The 22,825-nt window shown below is 38.5% G+C and overlaps 1 protein-coding gene across 1 annotated transcript in view; it reads left to right on the forward strand.

Annotated features, from left to right (window-relative positions):
• The window catches only part of TTC27 (tetratricopeptide repeat domain 27), a 217,687-nt gene that overhangs the window by 169,905 nt on the left and 24,957 nt on the right, over positions 1-22,825 (forward strand). The window contains exon 15 of the mRNA XM_004452847.5: positions 3,673-3,725. Coding sequence (XP_004452904.2) covers positions 3,673-3,725 — 53 coding nt within the window. The remainder of the gene's footprint in view (positions 1-3,672; positions 3,726-22,825) is intronic.

Raw genomic sequence — 22,825 nt, forward strand, 5'->3', positions numbered from 1 at the left:
ATTGTTCCATTTGCGCTTGAAAAGAATGTATGCTCTGCAGTTGTTGAATGTAATGTTTGATGAATGATAATTAGGGTAAGTTGAATGATAGCATTACACAAATATCTATAGCCTTAAGGATTTTTTTGCCTACTTGTTCTCTCGAATACAGAGAGACCGTTGTTGAAATTTCCAAGTATTATTGTGAATTTATCTGTATCTTCTTTTAGTTCTCTCAGGTTTTGATTCATGCACCCACCCACCCCCACCCCCGAGATGGCTCCCTTGTCTGTCTGCTCGTTGTCTGCTTGATATATTAGCTTATTGTGTTGTTCGTTGTTCATTGCCTGCTCCTCTCTTTAGGAAGCACTGAGACTGAATCTGGACCTCCCAATGTGGGAGGCAAGTGCCCAAGCATTTTCAGCCATATCTGCTCCTTGCTCATTGTTTCTGCTTGTTCGTCTGCTGGTTGTGTCAACTCATTGTGTCTGCTCATCTTCTTTAGGAGGCACCAGGAACTGAACGTGGGATCTCCCGTGTGGGAGCGCACCACCCAGCTGCTTCAGCCACATCTGCTCCTGATTCATGTATTTTTGAAGCTCTGGTATTAGATATATACACATGTAGGATTATTATAACTTTATTGACTTAATTGACCATTTTATCATTGTGAATTTCATGTTGTGTTTTTTTATAATATTTCTTGTTTTTCTTCTTTTTTTCCCCAATGTAAATATAGCTGCTTCAACTTTCTTATGGTTAGTGTTTACATGGTATTTATTTTTCATCATGTTGCTCTTAACCTTTCTCTATCTTCATATTTACTCTACATCTGTTATAAACAGCATGTGTTTGCATGTAGCTATTTTATCCAGTCTGCCTTTCATCTCTTTAATCCATCTACACTTAATGTAATTTCTGATATGGTTGCATTTAAGACTGCCATCTTCCAATTTGTTTTTCCTTCGTGCTATTTGTTCTTTTTTTCTTTGTTCTTTCTTTCCTTCTTTTGGATTAATTTAAGGTTTTTTAGTGTACTGATTTATCACCTCTCTTTGCTTTTTACTTATAGTTATTTGCTTTATTATTAGTGGTTGCTCTCAAATTTGCATTATGATTCTTTACCTTTTCATTGTCTAATGTGACAGTATTCTATCTCCTCACATACAAGATTCTCATAATACTGTATTTTTATTTATTCTCTCCCATCTTTTGTGCTATTCATATAAATAGTATTTTATAAATCCCATAATACATTGTTATTATTTTTGTGTTAAATAGTAATTACCTTTCAACAAAATTAAGAAATGAGAAAATTTTATTTGCCTCCATACTTACCAGTTTATTACTCTTCATTCCTTTGAATAGATTTGAGTTTCTCTCTCAACATTTTTCTCCAGTCTGAAGAATTTCCTTTATTATTTCTTATAATGTAAGTCTGTTGGTGAAAAATTCAGCTATTTGTCTGAAAATATCTTTGTTTCACCTTCATTTTTAGAGGCTGTTTTCACTGGCTATAAAAATTCTAAGTTGACAGGGTTTCTTTCCCTTTGGCACTTAAAAATTGTTGATTCAAGTTGTGCTTTGGCTAGTATTATTTCTTATGAAAAATTAGCCGTCAATATTAACATTTTTCCTACATGTAATATGTCCTTTTTTCAGTGTCTTCTTTTAAGATACTCTTTTTTATCTTCGGTTTTCAGCAATTTAATTATTGTTTGTCTAGATGTTTTCTTTCTACTTTACCTGCATTGGATTTAATGAACTCTTTGGCTCCATGGGCTTATAGTCTCATCAGATTTGGAAAAGTTTTCATCATTATTTCCTCAAATATTTTTCCTGCTCCATTTTCTTTCTCCTTTCTTTCTGGTACTCCAATTTCAAGTATGTTATACTATTAATATTCTCTCCACAGGTTCTCGAGGCTCAATTCACTGTTGTTGCACTTGTTATTTTTTTTCTGTACTTCAGTGTTATGATTTCTATTGCTATGTTTTGTGTTCAGAGATTTATTTTGCAATATCCAGTCTGTTGTTAAGCCTATCCATCCATTTCTAATCATTGATATTTTTAGTTCTAGAACTTTGATTTGGTTCTTTTTACAGTTTTCATATTTCTACTAAGATTCCCCTACTAATTATTCCATCATTATGTACATGTTTACCTTCAAATCTTTGAACGTGTTTCAGCTGTTGCTTTATAAGTCCCTGTAAGCATATTCCAATATCACTTTCATTTCTGGATCTGTTTCTATTCATTGGTTTTTCCTTTGATTACATGAACTTTTCTTGCTTTTTTATGTGTCCTGGAAATTACCTATCCTGCCCATTGTGGATGCTGTGTTGTCGAGTTTCTGGATTTTGTTGTCTTCTTTGAAGGACTATTGAGTTTTATTTTGACAGTTAGTTTACTTGTGAATCGGCTTGATTTTAAGCTTTGTTAGGGTGAGACTAGACTTGTCTAGGGCTATAGTAACCCTTTTTTTAAGGCATAGCCTTTCTTGGGTCTGAACTGAATGTCATGTGTGTTCAATAAGAACTCTCCACTCTGGTTGGGTAGAACTTGAATAACTCCTAGCATTTTGTGACATCCAGAATCTCCATTTAGCTCAAAGCTCCATTGGTAGTTGTTCTCTTACAGCCCTTGAGGAGTTTTGCCTTGTACATGTATAGCTTAGCATTCAGCTAAGGACTCAAGGGAACCCCTATTGTACTTTGTGGAAATTAATCTCTGTACAGATCCCTCTTTCCTGGTATTTTGCCCTGTCAATTCCTGCCATCTTTTCAACTCTGAACTCAGTCCTTTTTCTCCTCACTTCAATAAGACTAACTGTGCTGTTTGATTTCTTCATCCCTATTACAATGGTAAAGATGCCTCTAGCCAGAAGAGTAGGTTAATTGTTGAGACTCCTCAGTTGTTTCCCTTTTCTCACAGATCATGGTTCTGGGCCCGCTGTTGTCCATGTGTTCAGAACCAGTTGTTTTCTCTATTTTGTTCAGTTTGTAGCTTTTTTATGGTGAGAAGGTTAGTCTGGTACTAACTTGCCATGTCTAGAAGTGTAGGTTCAGTGCCCATAATTCTTGAATAGATGTATAGCAGTTGAGAATTATATACTCTCTATATTACAAAGGGTAAAACAAAAAGGATAGGAAACATAATTCATACCATTCTTGATAAAATCACCATTTATATAAAGGCTTTGTTTTATCTTTGTCATTGTAAGAGGCATACTTTTACCCTGATTGTAGCATATTTGATTGATGGAATACTTAGTAATAACCCTGGGGAATGCTCTTTTAAAAATTCTTTAATGATTAAGGATGCTGACAAAATAAGCACAGTCTTTTAAGAAAGTAAAACAACATTCTGCATTGTCTTTTATTTAGAATTATTTTATATATTGTGGAAGTTTTATTATGATTTGTCCAATTATTTTATAAATCTGAATTTGAATATAAAATCTTAACTGAATTCCAGATCTTTGGAATATAGTTATATCATTTTTTTGGCAACTTAATGACATTTTTGTTTTAAATTATGAAAGTTAAATTTAATTTAGTTTATTTTCTCATATACCTTTAATATACCTTATTGAAAATTTAATTGTAAAAAGCACATATTGGAATAGGAAAGTGGGTTGCATTATTTTATCTAAATGAGAATAGTCTATAACTATGTTCTCTATCATTTCAGAATGCTGAGGCTTGGAACAATTTATCAACTTCCTATATCAGATTAAAACAGAAGTAAGTACATCAGACAAGTATGACAAACTGCTTCCAAAATAAGCAAGAAAGATTCTTTCCAGTTAAACCCTGAAATACTGTACCTTCCTCTTTCTATACCTTTTTCCCTTGCCCAGCCGTATGTTTGAGTCAGAGCACCTTAAAATATATAGCTCTTTGAATTCTAAATCTATAGTTTATTTCTTGAAAATATTTAATATGTAATAAAATAAATATTACTTAAAATCTTTTTGATATTTGATATTGAAGTTTTGCATCATAAATTTTATTTCATGATGAAAGCAAGCATGCCTTTAGTTCAACTCAATTGATAGATTATTGTTGATTGTTTGCTCTGTATTGGACATTATTGAGAAATGTAAATGAAAATGAAAGTGTCTTCAGGGAGTATAGTTCTAAAAATAAAATACTATGCCAGAGTATTTTTTAAAAAATGACTAGCAATAAGGGTAGTTTGTGGTATCAAATGAAAAATACAAAGAGGGCTATAATAATATAATAGTAAGTGATACTTGTAGAGTGCTTATTATTTGTCAGTGTCGTTTAGTCCTGTGAGGATCTCAGAAGAGAGAAGAGAGAAAGCGCATGATCCTAGTTCAGAAATACTTCTGAGACAATATTGGGCTCAAGCTGAAATTTGAAGGATGGGTAGAGAGAACAGAGGAAAACCTTTCCAGGCAAGGAAGAATGGTGTGCCCAAATACAAGTGGCAGGAATGAAAGCAGTTTTAGGAGACAGGAAGCAAAGTAGTCCAGCTGAAGAGTCTAGTGTGATCCACAGTGAGAGTGCTCTATTGTGAGATAAGTTTGGAAAGGTAGGTTGGGTCGAACTGAAGTGTGTTCTGATGATCTGCCTGACATGTTGAGACTATGCTGTTGGCAGTAGAAAGCCAGAGGTTTTAGTGGGGGTAATTTCATAAAGAAAGGTACTTTTTAGGGAGACTTATCTGGTGGCAGTGTGTGAAACAGACTAGAAAGGAAACTGGAGGCTGGGAAAGCAGTTAGGAGACAGCTGTTGTAACAATCCAATCATGAGATAACTAGAGTGGAAAAAGAAGGGGCAGATGCCAAACCGTTTATAAAGAGGACAATCAACTGGGTTTATTGACTGGCCGTGGAAAATGAAGGAAAGGGAAGAGATGAGATCTCTTTTGCTGAGGTTTTAATTAATTAAAGGAGGACAGATTTCCATTTTTATTTGGCCTTATTTTCAAACTCAATTTTTCTTTTTCGAATTATACAATATTTCTGAAGACGCCATTAAATCCATATTACAATGTGATGATGAAATGCTTCCTCTGCTCTTTGATGACAAGCTGCATAAATAAAGAGCTGCTTATTCTACCCTTCTCTTAAGTAAATAATATTATGATTTTGATTGCAGCTGATTGTGTTAAAAGTCCCCAGAGACCCTTTTGGTTTAAGGCAAGGGGTGGGGGAAATCCTGTCATAGTTGTAGAATGATCTCATCGGGTTTTTCTGGTAACTCTGATAATTCTGTACATGGTGAGGCTCTTGATACTGTACCTTGTCTTTCAGCCCATTAATCTTATGAATTCTGCTTTCTCTCCTAGGGTGTTTTTTTCACATTTTCCCTCAACCTCTTTTTGATACTTTCTTGTCTTCCTGCAGCTCTGTGAATGAGTTTTTGTGTAAAAGTGGGGTTGTAAAGGTCAGAGGTAAATCATTCCTTTATTCTTGCCTCTTTACTCGCTCCTGTTCCAGACATAGCTAATTTTTGACTCATGAGATTATTACTTTAGAAGTAAATTATTATTCCTTTCAAAAGAATCCTATCTATGCCTTAAAATTAGCTGACTTGTTTATCCTTTTGCTATCACAAAGTTCTTCACTGAAGTGCCTTTTTCACTATTTTATCCAATTTCTCCAGGCATTATGTCCGTGCCAGTTCCCTTGGGAAATTTTCTCATCTTACTGTGTAGGTTTCATAGTGCAGTATCTCTATCATAGTTGGTTTCATTAGTGAATTCTAAAAATAAAACTCCTTATAAAGAAGCTATATTCATCAAAAAAAGGAAAGAAATTAACACTGAAAATTTTGAGACCAGAAAATTATAATGAGAGGATGAAGAACATGTAGGAAAAAGGGTGTTCTTTGTGGTGTGGATTGCTACTTGTTATTTTCTAATAGAATGACTTCATACATATCCTCCCCCCTACCCCACCCCCCTTGTGAGAGGAAGAGCTGGGGAATCTCAGCCCACAATGTCGAAGGCAGTTGCTGTTACCTGGGAATTGTGGGGTGGAGTAAAGTAGAGAAAAGAAAGAAGGGGAAAAAAATCGCATTGAAACAATTCTGGCTGAAATTGAAGAAGGCAGAACCAGAGTACTTTCACTTTTAATCATAAAGGGGAGTGAGCCAAGGGATAAATCAATCAATATATTATGTAACAACTTTAGGTGAATTGTCTGATATAGAGAATAACAACTAAACTTCAGTGAATTGGTTATGAATCAAAACACTGAAAGGACGTAGTTGCAAGGAGGTCATTTTTGTAGATACCATAGGTATATTAGAGATTGATTAAATGATGTGTCTCTTAAATTATTTGTAGGGAAAGTTACTGATGATATGGGTGCACTCCTTTTCAGAAAGTAACTCTTAGAACAGTAGCCTGGGATGGTCAGACAAATCTCAAACAACCCCTCCAAATTGACCTTGAAGTGAACAGGTAGAGGGACCTTGATGAAACACTGAAGTTCAGCAGAGAAGGGAAGGTTGGACCTTGTAGTCTTAAATTCAGGAACTTCAAAATGGCTATTTAAAAAAATTTTTTTTTTTAAAGAAGCTTTAGATTACATAAATTTTGCATCAAAAATAGGAGGAAGGGAAGTGGATGTGGCTCAAGTGATTGGACTTCCATCTACCATATAGGAGGATCAGGGTTCAATTCTTGGGACCTTCTGATAAAGGCTGCCCATGCAGTGATCCTGGCCTGCGCAGTGAGTGACACAGCAAGATGATGATGCAGTAAAAGAGACTCAGGGGAAAGTCAAGGCAAGATGCAACAGAAATCCGGGAACTGAGGTGGCTCAAACATGGAACCTGTCTCTCACATCGAAGTCCCTGGGTTGAATCCTGGAAAAACCAAGAGGAGAAAACAAGAAGACAAAAAGAAACAGACACAGAAGATCACCCAGAGAATGGATACAGACAGTGGTGTGCAGGGGGGAAGGGGAGTGGGAGGACAAAAATACGGGAAAAAGAAAAATATATAGGGGTTTCCTATATGCCCCTTCTCCTCCCCCTCCCATACTTTTCCACATTAACAGCATCTTTCATTAGCATGGTACATTTGTTACAATTAATGAACACATTTTGAAGCATTGATACTAACCATGGTCTGTAGTTTAACATTATAGTTTACACTCTGCCCCACACAATTTTATAGGCTATGACAAAGTGTGTAATGCCTGTATCTGTCATTGCAATGTCATGCAGGAAATTCCAGTATCCCAAAAATGCTCTCATGTTACACCTATTCCTTCTCCCTCCCCTCAGAACCTCTGGTGGCCACTGCCTTTATATCAATGATAAAAGTTCTTCCATTGCTACAATAATAATGTCTATAATAGAATAATAATAAGTCTACTTTAATCCATTGTTAATTCCCCAGTCTTGAGGATTTGGGGTTGGTGATGCCCACTCTGCTTCTAATTGAGAAGGAGCTTAGATCCCATGGGGCAGATGGATGAAACTGTCTTGCTTGCAGTTGCAGACACTCTCTTTTCCTTGGGATGGGCATTGTCCATCATCATCTCCTTGTTAGTTTTCCTGAGTGAATCCAATGAACTCAAGAGTAGGTGTCGCAAATCTGCTGAGATTCAGGGCTCAACCAGCACATGAACTCACCAAAGATTTAAGTCTCTGGCACATATATTTAACAAGTATAATGCTAACTGTGCCTCTAACAGTGAGACTCCTGTTACTTCTATAGTAACTATAGAAGTTATTATAGTTTGTTAATACATCTATGATCTCTAAAGGAGTTATTTTTCCACCCAAGGGAGTAAAACATTAGAAATACTTGTTAATGTTAATCTTTTAACTTTTAGAATGGATGACATGATGTTCTGTTGATTTCCATGTCAATATCAAGTTTTTAATAGTCTTTTTCAGTTTTATAAAGTGGTTTATCTTATCTGTAAAACTAGCTAGGCTTGCCTTAATTTTTAAAAATTTTTCAATTTTTAATTTTTATTGAAGTATATCATTCATACATGAACACACAAACAATAAGTGTATAGTAAAGATTGTGACCATGCAAAATAAATATACATAACATCACGTGGGTCTCATACATCACCCCTCCACCAACTCTTTGCATTGGTGTGAAACATTTGTTACAAACTATGCAAGAGCATCATCAAATGATTACTACCAACTATATTCCTTATCTTACATTTGGTATATTTTTCCCCCAACCCATACTATTTTTTAAAAATATATTTTTGTTACAAATATTGTAAACTTGTAAAACAATCATACAGATGTGTAGATTTCCCATACAAGTCCACACCCTGGTGGAACATTTGTTGCAGATTATGAGGGAATATCAACAGACTATTACCACCAATCATGGTCCATAGTTTACATTTGGCACACCTTTTCCATACATCTCCATTATCAACACAATACAGCTTGGCATTGATGCAAGAATATTATAGTATTGCTGTTAACCACAGTCTGTAGGTCACACCAGTTATTTTCCCATGTTTCTCCATATTCCATCACCCTGCAATAGTGATGTATATCTGCTCTAGCTCACAGATGGACTCTCTTGCATTTGTATCCTTAACCACAGTTCTCAACTGCCTCTGGGTTCACTGTGTTATTCAATCCCTAGATTATTCTTTAGCTTTCTTTCTATTGATATTTACTTCCCCAGACTATCTTTTCCAGTCAAAATCCCATTTATAAACCAGTGCTACTCACTATAATGTGTTACTGTTAACTCTATCCATCTCCACACTTTTACAGTCAAGTTAATTAAAACTTCTACATACATTAAGCATCCATAGTTCTTCTCAACCTGCCTCTTATCTCCTTATAATCTATACTCTAGGTTTTAATTCCATGTGTTTATCATTTGTATTTAGTTCATATTAATGAGACCATGCAATATTTGTCCTTTTGTGTCTGGCTTACTTCACTTAGTGTAATGTCTTCAAATCTCAGCCATGTTATCCCATATGTCCCGATTTCATTTCTTCTTATTGCAGCATAGTATTCCATCATACATATATACCACATTTTGTTTATCCATTCATTGGTGGATGGATACTTGGATCGTTTCCAAGTTGGCAGTTTTTTTTTTTTAAGATCTATTTATTTATTTATTTCTCTCCCCTTACCCCCCACCCCGGTTGTCTGTTCTCTGTGTCTATTTGCTGCGTCTTTGTCCGCTTCTGTTTTTGTCAGTGGCATGGGAATCTGTGTGTCTTTTTGCTGTGTCATCTTGTTGTGTCATTTCTCCGTGTGGGCAGTACCATTCTTAGGCAAGCTGAACTTTCTTTGGCGCTGGGTGGCTTTCCTTACAGGGTGCACTCCTTGCGCATGGGGCTCCCTTACGTGGGGGACACCCCTGCGTGGCAGGGCACTCCTTGCGCCAATCAGCACTGCACATGGGCCAGCTCCACACAGGTCAAGGAGGCCCGGGGTTTGAACCGTGGACCTCCCATGTGGTAGACGGATGCCCTCACTGCTGGGCCAAGTCTGCTTCCCTCTTTTGGCAATTTGAACAACGCCTCTATGAACATTGGTGTGCAGATGTCTGTTTGTGTCATAGTTTTAGTTCTTCTGGATAGATTCCTGGTAGGGGAATTGCTGAATCATATGGCAGTTCTATATTTAGCTTCCTGGGAAACCGCCAAACTGTCTTCCACAGAGTCTGCACCATTTTACACTCCCATCAACAGTGAAGGAGTGTTCCTATTTCTCCACATCCTCTCCAGCACTTATTGTTGTCTGTTTTTTTTAATAATGGCCACTCTATATAGTGTTAAATGATATCTCATTGTTTTAATTTGCATTTCCCTAATAGCTAGTGATATGGAACATTTTTTCATGTGCTTTTTGGCCATTTGTATTTTCTCTTTGGAGAAATGTCTATTTAAATCATTTGCCCATTTTTTAATTAGATTGCTTGCTTTTTTATTGTTGAGTTGTATGATCTTTTTATACCTTATCGCATAAGTGCTTTGCTAATATTTTCTTCCATCGACTGGGCTGCCTTTTCACCTTCTCGATGAAGTCCTTTGAATCACAGAAATGTTTATGGTTGAGGAGTTCCCATTTATCCATGTTTTCTTTTGTTGCTTGTGCTTTTGTGTAAGGTTTAAGAATCCACCACCTACCACCAGATCTTGAAGATATTTCCCTACATTTTATTCTAGGAACTTTATTGTACTTCCTTTTATATTTAGGTCATTGATCCATTTTGAGTTAATTTTTGTGTAAGGTGTGAGGTAGGGGTCTTTTTTCTTTCATTTGGCTATGGATATCCAGTTCTCCCAACACCATTTGTTGAGTAAACTATTCTGCCCCAATTGGGAGGACTTGACAGGCTTGTCAAAAATCACTTGGCCATAGATGTCACGGTCTGTTTCTGAACCATCAATTTGGTTCCTTTGGTCAATATGTCTATCTTTATACCAATACCTTGCTATTTTTACCACTGTTGCTAGGAAATATGATTTAAAGTCTGGAAGTAAGAATCCTCCAGCTTCACTTTTCCTTTTTAAGATGTTTCTGGCTATTCGGGGTGTCTTTACCTTTCCAGATAAATTTGATAATTGTGTTTTCCATTTGCTTTTAAAAAGCTGGTGGAATTTTTATTGGGATTGCATTGAATCTGTATATCAATTTGGGTAGAATTGACATCTTAATGAAATTTAGTCTTCCAATCCGTGAGCATTGAATGTTCTTCCAATTATTTAGGTCTTTTTAAATTTCTTTTAGCAATGCATTATGGTTTTCTGAATACAAGTGCTTTGCATCCTTGGTTAAGTTTATTCCTAAATATTTGATTCTTTTAGTTGCTATTGTAAATGGAATTTTTTTCCTGTCTTCCTCCTCAGACTGTGTATTATTAGTGTATAGAAACACCACTGATTTTTGCGTATTGATCTTGTATCCTGACACTCTACTGAAATCACTTATTAGCTCTAGCAGCTTTGTTGTAGATTTTTCAGGATTTTCTAGATATGCAGTCATATCATCTACAAATAGTGAAAGTTTTAATTCTTCCTTTCCAATTTGATACCTTTCATTTCTTTTCTTGCCTGATTGCTCTAGCTAGCACTCTCTTGAACAATAGTGGTGACAGTGGAATCCTTGCCTTGTCCCTGATCTCAACGGGAAAACTTTTAGTTTTTCACCATTGAGTACAATGTTAGCTGTGGGTTTTTCATATATGGCCTTTATCAAGTTGAGAAAATTTCCTTCAATTCCTATTGTTTGTAGTATTTTTATCAAGAAAGGACACTGTATTTTGTCAATTGCCTTTTCTGTGTCAATTGATAAGGTCATGTGATTTTTCTCCTTTGATTTATTAATGTGGTGTATTATGCTGATTGATTTTCTTGTGTCGAACCAGACTTGCATGCCTGGTGTAAAATCCACTTGATCATGATGGATAATTCTTTTAATGTGTTGTTGGATTCGATTAACAAGTATTTTATTGAGGATTTTTGCATCTGTATTCATTAGAGAAATGAGTCTGTTATTTTCTTTTTTTGTAATATCTTTCTCTGGTTTTGGTATTGGGTGATATTGGCTTCATAGAATGTATTTGGTAGCATTCCTTCTTGTTGAATTTTTTGGAAGAGCTTGAGTAAGATTGATATTAAATCTTCTTTGAATGGTTGGTAGAACTCACCTGTGAAACCATCTGGTCCTTTTCATTTTAGGGAACTATTTGATGACTGTTTCAGTCTCTTTACTTGTGATTGGTTTGTTGAAGTTTTCTATTTCTTCTAGTGTCAGTGTAGGTTGTTTGTATGTTCCTAGGAATTTTTTCATTTCATCTACATTGTCTAGTTTTTTAGCATAAAGTTGTTCATAGTGTTCTCTTATGAGCTCCCTTATTTCTGTGGGGTCGGTAGTAATGTTCCCCTTCTCATTTTTATTTCATTTATTTGCATCTTCTCTTTTTCTTAGTCAGTCTAGCTAAGGGTTTGTCTATCTTTTTAATCTTCTCAAAGAACCAACTTTTGGTTTTGTTAATTTTTTCTGTTTTTGTTCTCAAGTTCACTTATTTCTGCTCTGATCTTTGTTATTTCATTCCTTCTACTTGCTTTAGGATTAGCTTGCTGTTCTTTTTCTAGTTCCTCCAGCTGCGTAGTTAGGTCATTGATTTTAGCTCTTCTTTTTTAGTGTAAGCATTGAGAGCTATAAATTTTCCTTTCAACACTGCCTTCGCAGCATCCCATAGGTTCTGGTATGTTGTATTCTCATTGTCATTTGTCTCAAGATATTTATTGATTTCTCTTGAAATTTCTTCTTTGACCCACTGATTACTTAAGAGTGCATTGTTTAATTTCCATATATATGTAAATTTTCCCTTGATTTCCAACTTTACTCCATTATGATCAGAGAAAGGGCTTTGTATGTTTTCAGTTTTGTTGAATTTATTGAGATCTGCTTTGTGTCCCAACATATGGTCTATCCTGGAGAAAGATCCATGAGCACTTGAAAAGAATGTATATCCTGCTGTTTGGGGGTTTTGTATATGTCTATTAGGTTTAGTCCATTTATCATATTATTCAAGCTCTCTGTTTCTTTATTGATCTTCTGCCCAGATGTTTTGTCCAATGCTGAAAGTGATGTATTGAAGTGTCCAACTATTATTGTAGAGATGTCTGTTTTTCCTTTCAGTTTTGCCAGTGTTTGCCTCATGTATCTTGGGGCATCCTGGTTAGGTGCATAAATATTTAATGATTGTTATTTCTTCCTGGTGAATCATCCCTTTTATTAATATGTAATGTCCTTCCTTGTCTCTAATAACAGTTTTGCTGTTAAAGTCTGTATCATCTGATATAAGTATAACCACCCCAGCTTTTTTTTGTTACTGCATGCATGGAATATCTTTTTCCAACCTTTCACTTTCAGTTTATTGGTATCCTTGGGTCTAATGTGAGTCTCTTGCAGACAACATATAGATGGCTTATATTTTCTTATCCATCCAGTCTGTGTCTTTTGGTGGGGGAGTTTAATCCATTAACATTCAGTGTTATTACTGTAAAGGCAGTTCCTTTTTTTTTTTTCTTTCTCTCCCCTTCCCCGCCCCTCCCCCCCAGTTGTCTGCTCTCTGTGTCCATTCACTCTGTGTTCTTCTGGGTCCGCTTTTATTCTTGTCAGTGGCACCCGGAATCTGTGTCTCTCTTTGTTGCGTCATCTTGCTGTGTCAGCTCTCCGTGTTTGTGCCCCACTCCTGGGCAGGTGGCACTTTTTTCGTGCAGGATGGCTCTCCTGTCTTTGCACATGGGGCTCCCCTACACAGGGGCCACCCCTATATGGCACAGCACTCCTTGTGCACATCAGCACTGGGCTTGGGCCAGCTTCACTACATGGGTTCAGGAGGCCCTGGGTTTGAACCTTGGACCTCCCATGTGGTAAGTGCATACTCTATCCATTGAGCCAAATCTGCTTCCCAAGGCAGTTCTTATTTCATCAATTTTGATCTTTGTGTTTTGTCTGTCATTTTATATTTGACAATTTTAGTTACTAATACAGTTGTCATTTCTAGACTCTCTTCCATGCCTCTCTCTCCTGTCTTTTCTTTTCAGGCTGTAACACTCCCTTTAATGTTTCTTACAAAGCTGGTCTTTTTGTTATATACTCTCTCAGTTTCTGTTTATCTGTAAATATTCTAATCTCACCCTCATTTTTAAAAGATAATCTTGCTGGGTATAAAATCCTTGGCTGGTAGTTTTTCTCCTGCAATATCTTAAATATATCATAGCACTGCCTTCCTGCCTCCATGGTTTCTGATGAGAAATTGGCACTCAATCTTATTGGGTATCCCTTATATGCTATGCATTGCTTTTCTCTTGCTGCTCTCAGAATTCTCTCTTTGTCTCTGGCATTTGACATTCTGATTAGTATGTGTCTCAGAATTGGTCTATTTGGATTTATTCGGATGGGAGTACATAGTGCTTCTTGGACGTGGATATCTATGTCCTTCATTAGGGTTGGGAAATTTTCCACCATTATTTCTTCAAATATTCTTTCTGCCCATTTTCCCTTCTCTTCTCCTTTTGGGACACCCATGACATACATGTTTGAACATCTCTTGCTGTCATTTAGTTCCCTGAGACCCTGTTCAATTTTTTCCATTCATTTCTTTGTTCACTGTTGGAGGCTATGTCTTCGAGCTTGCCTATCCTTTCTTCTGCTTCCTCAAATCTGCTGTTATATGTCTCCAGTGTATTTTTCATTTCATTTATTGCACCTTTCTTTCCCATAAGTTGTGCTATTTTTCTATGTATGCTTTCATGTTCTTCTGTGTGCCCATCAGTGTCTTTTTTTTTAATGATTTATTTATTTCTCTCCCCTCCCCCCCCCACCCCAGTTGTCTGTTCTCTGTGTCTATTTGCTGTGTGTTCTTCTTTGTCCGCTTCTGTTGTTGTCAGTAGCACGGGAATCTGTGTTTCTTTTTGTTGCGTCATCTTGTTATGTCAGCTCTCCATGTGTGTGGCATCACACCTGGGCAGGCTGCACTTTCTTTCGCGCTGGGCTGCTCTCCTTACGGGGTGCACTCCTTGTGCATGGGGCTTCCCTGCGTGGCATGGCACTCTTTGTGCGCATCAGCACTGTGCATGGGCCAGCTCCACATGGATCGAGGAGGCCCCGGGTTTGAACCGCGGACCTCCTATGTGGTAGACGGACACCCTAACCACTGGGCCAGGTCCACTTCCCTCCACTGTCTTCTTAATATCCTTAATTTCTTTAGCCATATCATTGAATTTATTAAAGATATTTGTTTGAACATCTATGATTAGTTGTCTCAAAACCTTTATGTCATCTGCAGGCTTATCTTGTTCCTTTAATTGGGCCATCTTGTCCTGTTTCTTGGTATGGATTGTAATTTTTTGTTAGTGTTTCTGCATCTGGCTTGCTAGATGTATTTATTCTGGGTGCAGTTTCTCCCTTTAGTTTAGGGATTTCTTATCTTTCTCCCTTGCTGGTTGTGTAGTGGGAACCAAGAATGTAGTTGGTGCTATAAGCTATGGATGCTGAAGCTGCCCACATTGCCCTAGGAAGTGATGAAGCTTCTCCCACCTTCCTCTGTCAGGGGTAGGGACAGAGCTGTAGCTGTGTATAATAATCCCAGTTGGGCACAAGACTGTAGTCACCCACAGACACTGATGAAGCTTCACACCCCTTCCTCTCCTACCTTAGCTGGGGATGGAGCTGTAGTTTTGGTCAGCAGTCTATGCTGTGTTGGTTCAAAATGACCTCAGTTGCTCAGGTAAACTGATGTATCATCAGACCCTCTCCCTTCTGCAAGTGGGAACAGACCCTCTGGAGTGCCCAACAATCTAATTTCTGTGGGCCAAATATGCCTGTAGTTGCCCTGAGAGGCTTAGGGAGTACTGTCCCTTCTGCCCTTTAGGGGGTGGGAACAGAACTACAAATGCTCAACAGTTCCGTCCTTTAGGCTAAAAGTACCCACCATAGCCCAGAGAGGCTAAGGAAGCTCCCTCCTATCCTATTGGGTGGTAGGGGTAATTCTATGGATGCTCAACAGTTCAGTCTCTTTAGGCCGAGAATACCTGCCATTGCCTGGAGAGGTTGAGGAAACACCAGCCCCCTTCTATCCTCTTAAGGCATGGAGTTGGATCCTCAGGCACCTGACAGTTCAGTCCCTGTTGGCTGAAAGTACCCACCTTTGTCCAGAGAGGCTGTGGAGACATCAAACCCCTCCTATCCTATTGGGAGTGGGGGTTGATTCATAGGCATCCAATAGTCCAGTCCATGCAGGCTGAAGGTCTACTGTTGTCCAAAAAGGCTGTGGAAAGACCAGCACTCTTCTTTCATATTGGAGGTGAGGGTGCGTCCACAAGTACCCACCTGGCTGTGTGGACGACAAGCACCTGCAGTTACCCAAAGACGCTGGGCAAACACAGTCCGTCTCTTGTCCTATAGTGGATGGTGGTGGAGCCACAGGTGCCCATCAGTGAGCTCGTGCAGCTCAAAACTGTTGCCCTGAGAGGTTGAGGCAACACCAGCCCCCTCCTATCCTGTGGGGGGACAGAGGTGGAGATGGGCTCAGAAGCACTCAGCAAATCTATGTGGGCTGAAAACTCCTTCCATTGCCTGGAGAGGCCGAGGATACCCACCTCCTCTTTTGGGGTGCGGGGATGCAGGCCCAGGTGTCTGACTATTCAGCCTCTGCCAGCAGAGAGTACTTGCAGTTGCCTGGAGAGCCTGGTGCAGGTCCTTCCAGCTACCTCTCTGCTGGAGGTGGGGCTGGAACCTAGGCTAGGGCTACTTGGTGGAAAGAAGCCCATCCCTAACTTCACTGACTTTCAGTCAGCCCGGCTTCCTCTCATGCCAGGGGCGGAGTCAAAATGGCAGCTACTGGACTTTCCCACTTGGACACGCTCAAACCCCAGCTGTCTCTAAGATTATACTTTAGCCAGCCAAGTCCATTAATCAGTAGCTGAGGTCAGTGGACATCTGTCTCTTCCTCCACCATTTATGGGAAATGGAGCTTCCAACTCCAGTCACGGAATAGCTCCTGAGGTGGTTTGCACCCCTGGAGTAGGATGGGCACCAACCTGTGTGGCGTTGCAGCTTCCCAGAGAGGTGGTGCAGATCCCCCCAGCTTCCTCCCTGCCAGAGGTGGGACTCGGGTTTAGGCTAGACCTGCAATCCAACCTGGGTGGAAAGAAACCGGTCCTTACAAGCACTATGATTTTCAGTCAGTGCCACTTTTCCTTGTGCCCAGGGTGGAGTCAGAATGGCGGCCACTGGCTTCCCTCTGACCTGGACAGGCTCAAAGTTTAGTTGTTCCTAGGATTTTACTTCAGCCCGCCAAATCCACTAATCAGTAGCTGAAGTCAGTGCCACACCGTGTTTTCCTCCCGTTTTTATTGGGGCAAATGGAACTTCCAACTCCAACCACGGAATAGCTCCCGAAGCAACTTGCACGCCACAGGCACCAACCTCCATGGTGTGGAGGGCTCTACTCATGATTCCTCTGTGCAGATGGGCGGTCTCCTCCTTCCACACTGTCAAGGATGTTGCAGGATACTGCTCTGGTCTCCTGGGTCCTCCAAAAGGTGCTTTAGGTAGCTCTGGGTGACCACCAACTGCCCTGTTTCATGAGCTGACTCCAGGAACTCCTTACTCTGATGCCATCTTGGCTCTACCTTGCCTTAATTGTTATTGGTTTATTTGACTTTCTATATCTCTTGAGTTCATTTTGGATAATATGTTCATAGCATTCTCTTATGATTTTTTTTTAAATTATGAATATCAGTGTTCTGAATAGAATTGGCAGAAGTTTGTCTATTTCATTAGTTTTGTTTGGAAAGCCTCCTTTTAGTTTTGCTAATAATTTGTATTCTTTCTTTATATTTTATTTCTTAACTTTATTATTTTCTTCCTTCTTTGCTAAGTTTATTTGTCCTTTTTATACTTTATTAAGCTATTTTAATTCATTTTCCACCATCATGTCTTGTAATAAATGCATATAAGATCATAAATTTCCCTCTAAATACTGCTTCAGCTGTATCCCACAGGACTTTCATTCAGTTCTAAATATTTTGTAATTTCTATTATGAAAATTTCCCCCTATAGTGGGTTCCTTTTATTGGGAGTACATTTTTAAGTTTCCATTTATATATATATTTAAGCTGTTGTTTACTGTTGATTTCTTATTTAATTGTAGAGAATGTGGTCTGTATGTTTTTAGTTTTAAGCACAAGTAATTTTTACTCTCAATAATTAAATTAAGCGACATCTCATCAGTTTCTTTTTTCATCATTAACCATTTCTAGTATCCCTTCCCTGGGTTCCTTTTTTTTCGCAAAAGGGGATCTTTTAATAGTTCTTACAGTTAGGGTCAGTAGGTGGTAAATTATCTTAGTCTTTGTACATTTGAAAATATTTGATTTTATATTTATACTTGAGTGGTCAGTTTTGCTGGTTATAAAATTTTATGTATGACAATCGTCTTCACTCCGCACTTTGAAGGTAGTATTCCATTTTCTTCCACCTTCTTTTGTTGCTTAAGAATAACTGTTCTCTACTTGCCATTCATTTTTAGGTTTTAGGAATACCTTTATTTTCCCCAGTTTAGCACAATTTATTTAGGCTATTCTTTATCTTTATCATGCTCGGTGCTTGAAATATACTTTGGATCATAGAACTTAGTTGGATCATAGAACTTACATGGATCTTCATTTAGTTCTGGAAAATGCTCCGCTGTTGTCTTTTCAAATATAGCATCCTGGGAAGCGGACTTGGCCCAGTGGTTAGGGCATCCGTCTACCACATGGGAGGTCCGCGGTTCAAACCCTGGGCCTCCTTGACCCTTGTGCAGCTGGCCCATGCACAGTGTTCATGCGCGCAAGGAATGCCGTGCCACGCAGGGGTGTCCCCCACATAGGGGAGCCCCATGCGCAAGGAGTGCGCCCAGTAAGGAGAGCTGCCCAGCGCGAAAGAAAGTGCAGCCTGCCTAAGAATGGTGCCACCCACATGGAGAGCTGACACAAGATGACGCAACAAAAAGAAACACAGATTCCCGAGTCACTGACAACAACAGAAGCAGACAAAGAAGAAGACACAGCAAATAGACACAGAGAATAGACAACCAGGGTGGGTGGGGGGAAGGGGAGAGAAAGAAAATAAATAAATCTTAAAAAATATATATATATAGCATCCTAACATTTTTGTATTCTTTTACTTGAATATTTATTAAATATGTATTTGTACATTATCTCGCATTCTTTCCTGTTTTTCTCAACTGTTCTTCTGTTTTTCAATCACAACGCTATGTGAATTCCTCAGTATTATATTTTACTTTATCAGTTCTCATTTTGACTGTGTTAAGACTAGTTCTTGTGATGTGTTGAGTTTTTTTGTTTTAATGACATTCAATTCAAAGATTTCCAGTTGGTTCTTTTTCACATCTTCCTGTTCTTTTTTCATTTTTCCTGGTTTTGTTCTACAATTTCATACCTCTTTAAAATGTAAATTATTTCTTTCTTTTATCTTTCAGCATTCCAAACAAATTTATTTAAAGGCTTAATAGATTATACCATAAAATTCACTTTATCTTTAGTATATTCATGTTCTGTTGGTTAATTTTGTTAACTGTCTTTCCTAGCACTAGATTTTTTCACAGGTTGTAGAATTTTGGTTCGTATATTTATTCATAATAGGAGGTGTTTGTTATTTTTTTTTTTACCTCCCACTCTTTGGCCCTTCAGTATTGCGATGCATACTACTTTTTGTCTTGTGGTTTTGTAGTTGCGCTTACTTGACCACTTTGACTCCACCTCTGGAACCAAGTCTTGATTTTCAGTGAGCCTTTTCCTGGGCTAATATTGGGAATCTTGTAGAACCAGTTACAAAACTAATGGGTAGCTAGGTCTTATCCTTATTCTAAGATCGTGCCTATGCCTTTCAGCTTCCCTAAGCTCATAGCTTTTTTAAAACATCTATCTCTAGTTGGTTGGTTCACAGTAGCTGTTATTCATCCACCTTTCACAAGGAAGAGCAATGGACCTCCTTGGCCTTTAAAGCTATTTCCATGCTTCACTTCACTGGAAGGAACTTTTTCATCTACTCCTTCCCAGGAGCTGTTCCAGGTCACCCCCTTGCTTTTGGCCCCAGAATCCAGTAGGAAGACAACTTCAGCCTCCTTTACTTCTATGTGCTGTTTCTCGACCTCAGAGATCTTACTTTTTGAACTCAAGTTTTTTGTGTTTTGTTACATATATTTGGCTCAGAGAGAGTGCATCAAAGTATGAATTTATTGTGCCACTTCAGATAAGAAGCTATTCTTACCAGTTTTCAGTAACATATTTTGAATGTTTCCCACATTACTATTCTTTGAAAACATTGTAATAGTAGTCCCTTATGCCAATATATTGAATGTTTCATAATTTATTTCCATCTCCCTATTGTTAGATATTTTGAATGTTAATTTTTACTATTAAAACAATACGTCAAATTTTAAGACATTTTATATTTAGTCATTTTTCAATCTGAATTTTGTTTTTTAAAGGTGAACAATAGTTTTACCAAGTGTTAATGGCTATTTAACATCTTAAAATTAATGTCTCCTTATATTGTATAATCTTTGGTGTCTAGGAGAAAATAATTGCTAATTTCCTGATTATCATTTGTTTTATGAAATGTCTCCTGGTCTTAATTTCCTTCGGTTTCTAACATTTATCTCAATAATAGACATTATTTCCTTTGCTTTTTTCTTTCTCCTTATACAATTGGTATTACCATTCACTGTGAAAATTTTGATTACCATATTATCTTCTTTTCTTTTTTTTGGCATCCCTATGTGAACATAAACTATAGTATCTTGTTATACTAGTAGGAGTTTTCAGGTTTATCCCCCATTTACCACTCCTGCATTAGATATACAGTCCCAATGTTTTAGTTCTCATAATCTTATGAATTTTTATTAATATAATTGAGTAATAAAAAAATCTGGTTGGTTTAATTTAGATTTTTTTTTTTTGGTATAATTTCAATTTTTTTTTTTAAGATTTTTTTTTTTTAATTTATTTCTCTCCCCTTCCCACCACCCCCCACCAGTTTTCTCTCCCCTTCCCCCCCACCCCCACCCCGGTTGTCTGTTCTCTATTTGCTGCGTCTTCTTTGTCCGCTGTTGTTGTTTGCGGCACAGGAATCTGTGTTTCTTTTCATTACATCATCTTGTTGTGTCAGTTCTCCATGTGTGCGGCACCATTCCTGGGTAGGCTGCACTTCCTTTTGCGCTGGGCAGCTCTCCTTATGGTGCGCACTCCTTGCGCGTGGGGCTCCCCTACGCGGGGGATACCCCTGTGTGGCACGGCACTCCTTGCGCGCATCAGCACTGTGCATGGGCCAGCTCCACACAGTCAAGGAGGCCCGGGGTTTGAACCGCAGACCTCTCATGTGGTAGACGGATGCCCTGACCACTGGGCCAAGTCCGCCCCCTAATTTCAATTTCAAAATGACTGTCTCCCTTTTTTTTTTTTTTATAAAAGCAAATATCCTATCATTTATTAGAGTGAAAACTTGATCTCACTCATTTCCTTGTTGTTTTTCCTCAATGTCTTCCTTAAGAGAGTCTGATTGTTGATAGTGAGAGTGGTGGGATTGGGATTGTAGCATTGCATGAGGAGAGGATAAAGCGAGGGGTAATAATCTCAAGAATCTAGGGATTGTAGGGAGCACAGAGACAGAAAGATGTGTTACATAAGGAAACAGCATTTAATACTTGAAACTTTATCCAGTTAAACTAACTTATTAGAAAGTATAAATTTTCTTAAATTTAAGATTAATAAGAGGTTCTTTGAAATGTAAAATGTTTCTGATCTAACCAGGAAATGCCTCCAATAGGGTAAAAATGAAATAACCACTTTCTCTCTCCTTCATCCTCCCTGTACTCCCCTTCCCACTGTATCACTTACTGTTATTGTGAATGTATTTTACCATATATTTTTTCAAAGCCTTGATTTAAAAAATTCAATTGTCTTGTTCTCCTAAATATTAATCCAACCCTATGACCCAGTTTTGGATTTAGCAGTCCAAGAGTCCTGCCAATTTAATGATATAGCTTTAGGCCTAAAAATCTAAATAGTATACCAAAATTCATACAAATTTGCAGATAACTCTGATTTTTACAACTAAGCCAATCCTGGGCTTCATTATTTTCTAAATCTATTGGACTCAATGGAAATGACTGTCAAAATATTATCTAAACTGAACCTGAAAGAAAAAATTAGTGAGTAGTTATTAAGAAACTGAATGATAATGAGAACAGTGCATATTTTGAGTAAGTTTTAGAGTAGTTTAGACTGTGAATGATACCCAGATATAAAATATTGCCCTGTTACTGTACATTAGGGAAAGGAGTGAGTGTCTCTTGTGTGCATGCTACTGTATATGCTACAGAATTTTATAGAAAAAGTTTAAGTGGCTTTAGGTTGTTTGAGCCTCTAATTCTGTTGATTAAGATGAGTAAGGAAAGCAGACTTGGCCCAGTGGTTAGGGCGTCCATCTACCACATGGGAGGTCCGCGGTTGAAACTCCGTGCCTCCTTGACCTGTGTGGAGCTCGCCCATGTGCAGTGCTGATGCGCGCAAGGAGTGCGTGCCACGCAGGGCTGTCCCCCGCGTAGGGGAGCCCCACGCACAAGGAGTGCATCCCATAAGGAGAGCCGCCCAGCGCGAAAGAAAGTGCAGCCTGCCTAAGAATGGCGCCACCCACATGGAAAGCTGACACAACAAGATGATGCAAAGAAAAGAAACAGATTCCTGTGCCGCTGACAACAACAGAAGCGGACAGAGAAGACGGCGCAGCAAATAGACACAGAGAACAGACAACCAGGGCGGGAGGAAGGGGAGAGAAATAAATAAATAAAAATAATTCCTTAAAAAAAAAAAAAAAAGGGAAACGGACTTTGGCCCAGTGGTTAGGGCGTCCGTCTACCATATGGGAGGTCCGCGGTTCAAACCCCGGGCCTCCTTGACTCCGTGTGGAGCTGGCCATGCGCAGTGCTGATGCGCGCAAGGAGTGCCGTGCCATGCAAGGGTGTCCCCCGCGTGGGGGAGCCCCACGCGCAAGGAGTGCGCCCGTGAGGAAAGCTGCCCAGCGTGAAAAGAAAGAGCAGCCTGCCCAGGAATGGCGCCACCCACACTTCCCGTGCCGCTGATGACAACAGAAGCGGACAAAGAAACAAGACGCAGCAAAATAGACACCAAGAACAGACAACCAGGGGAGGGGGGGAAATTAAATAAATAAATAAATAAAAATCTTTAAAAAAAAAAAAAAAAAAGATGAGTGATTAAGGGCTGACCAGCATTCCACATCAATGTTCTTCATTTAACTATGGTTTA

The sequence above is a fragment of the Dasypus novemcinctus genome, chromosome 17 (assembly GCF_030445035.2).
Source record: "Dasypus novemcinctus isolate mDasNov1 chromosome 17, mDasNov1.1.hap2, whole genome shotgun sequence".
NCBI classification, from domain to species: domain Eukaryota; kingdom Metazoa; phylum Chordata; class Mammalia; order Cingulata; family Dasypodidae; genus Dasypus; species Dasypus novemcinctus.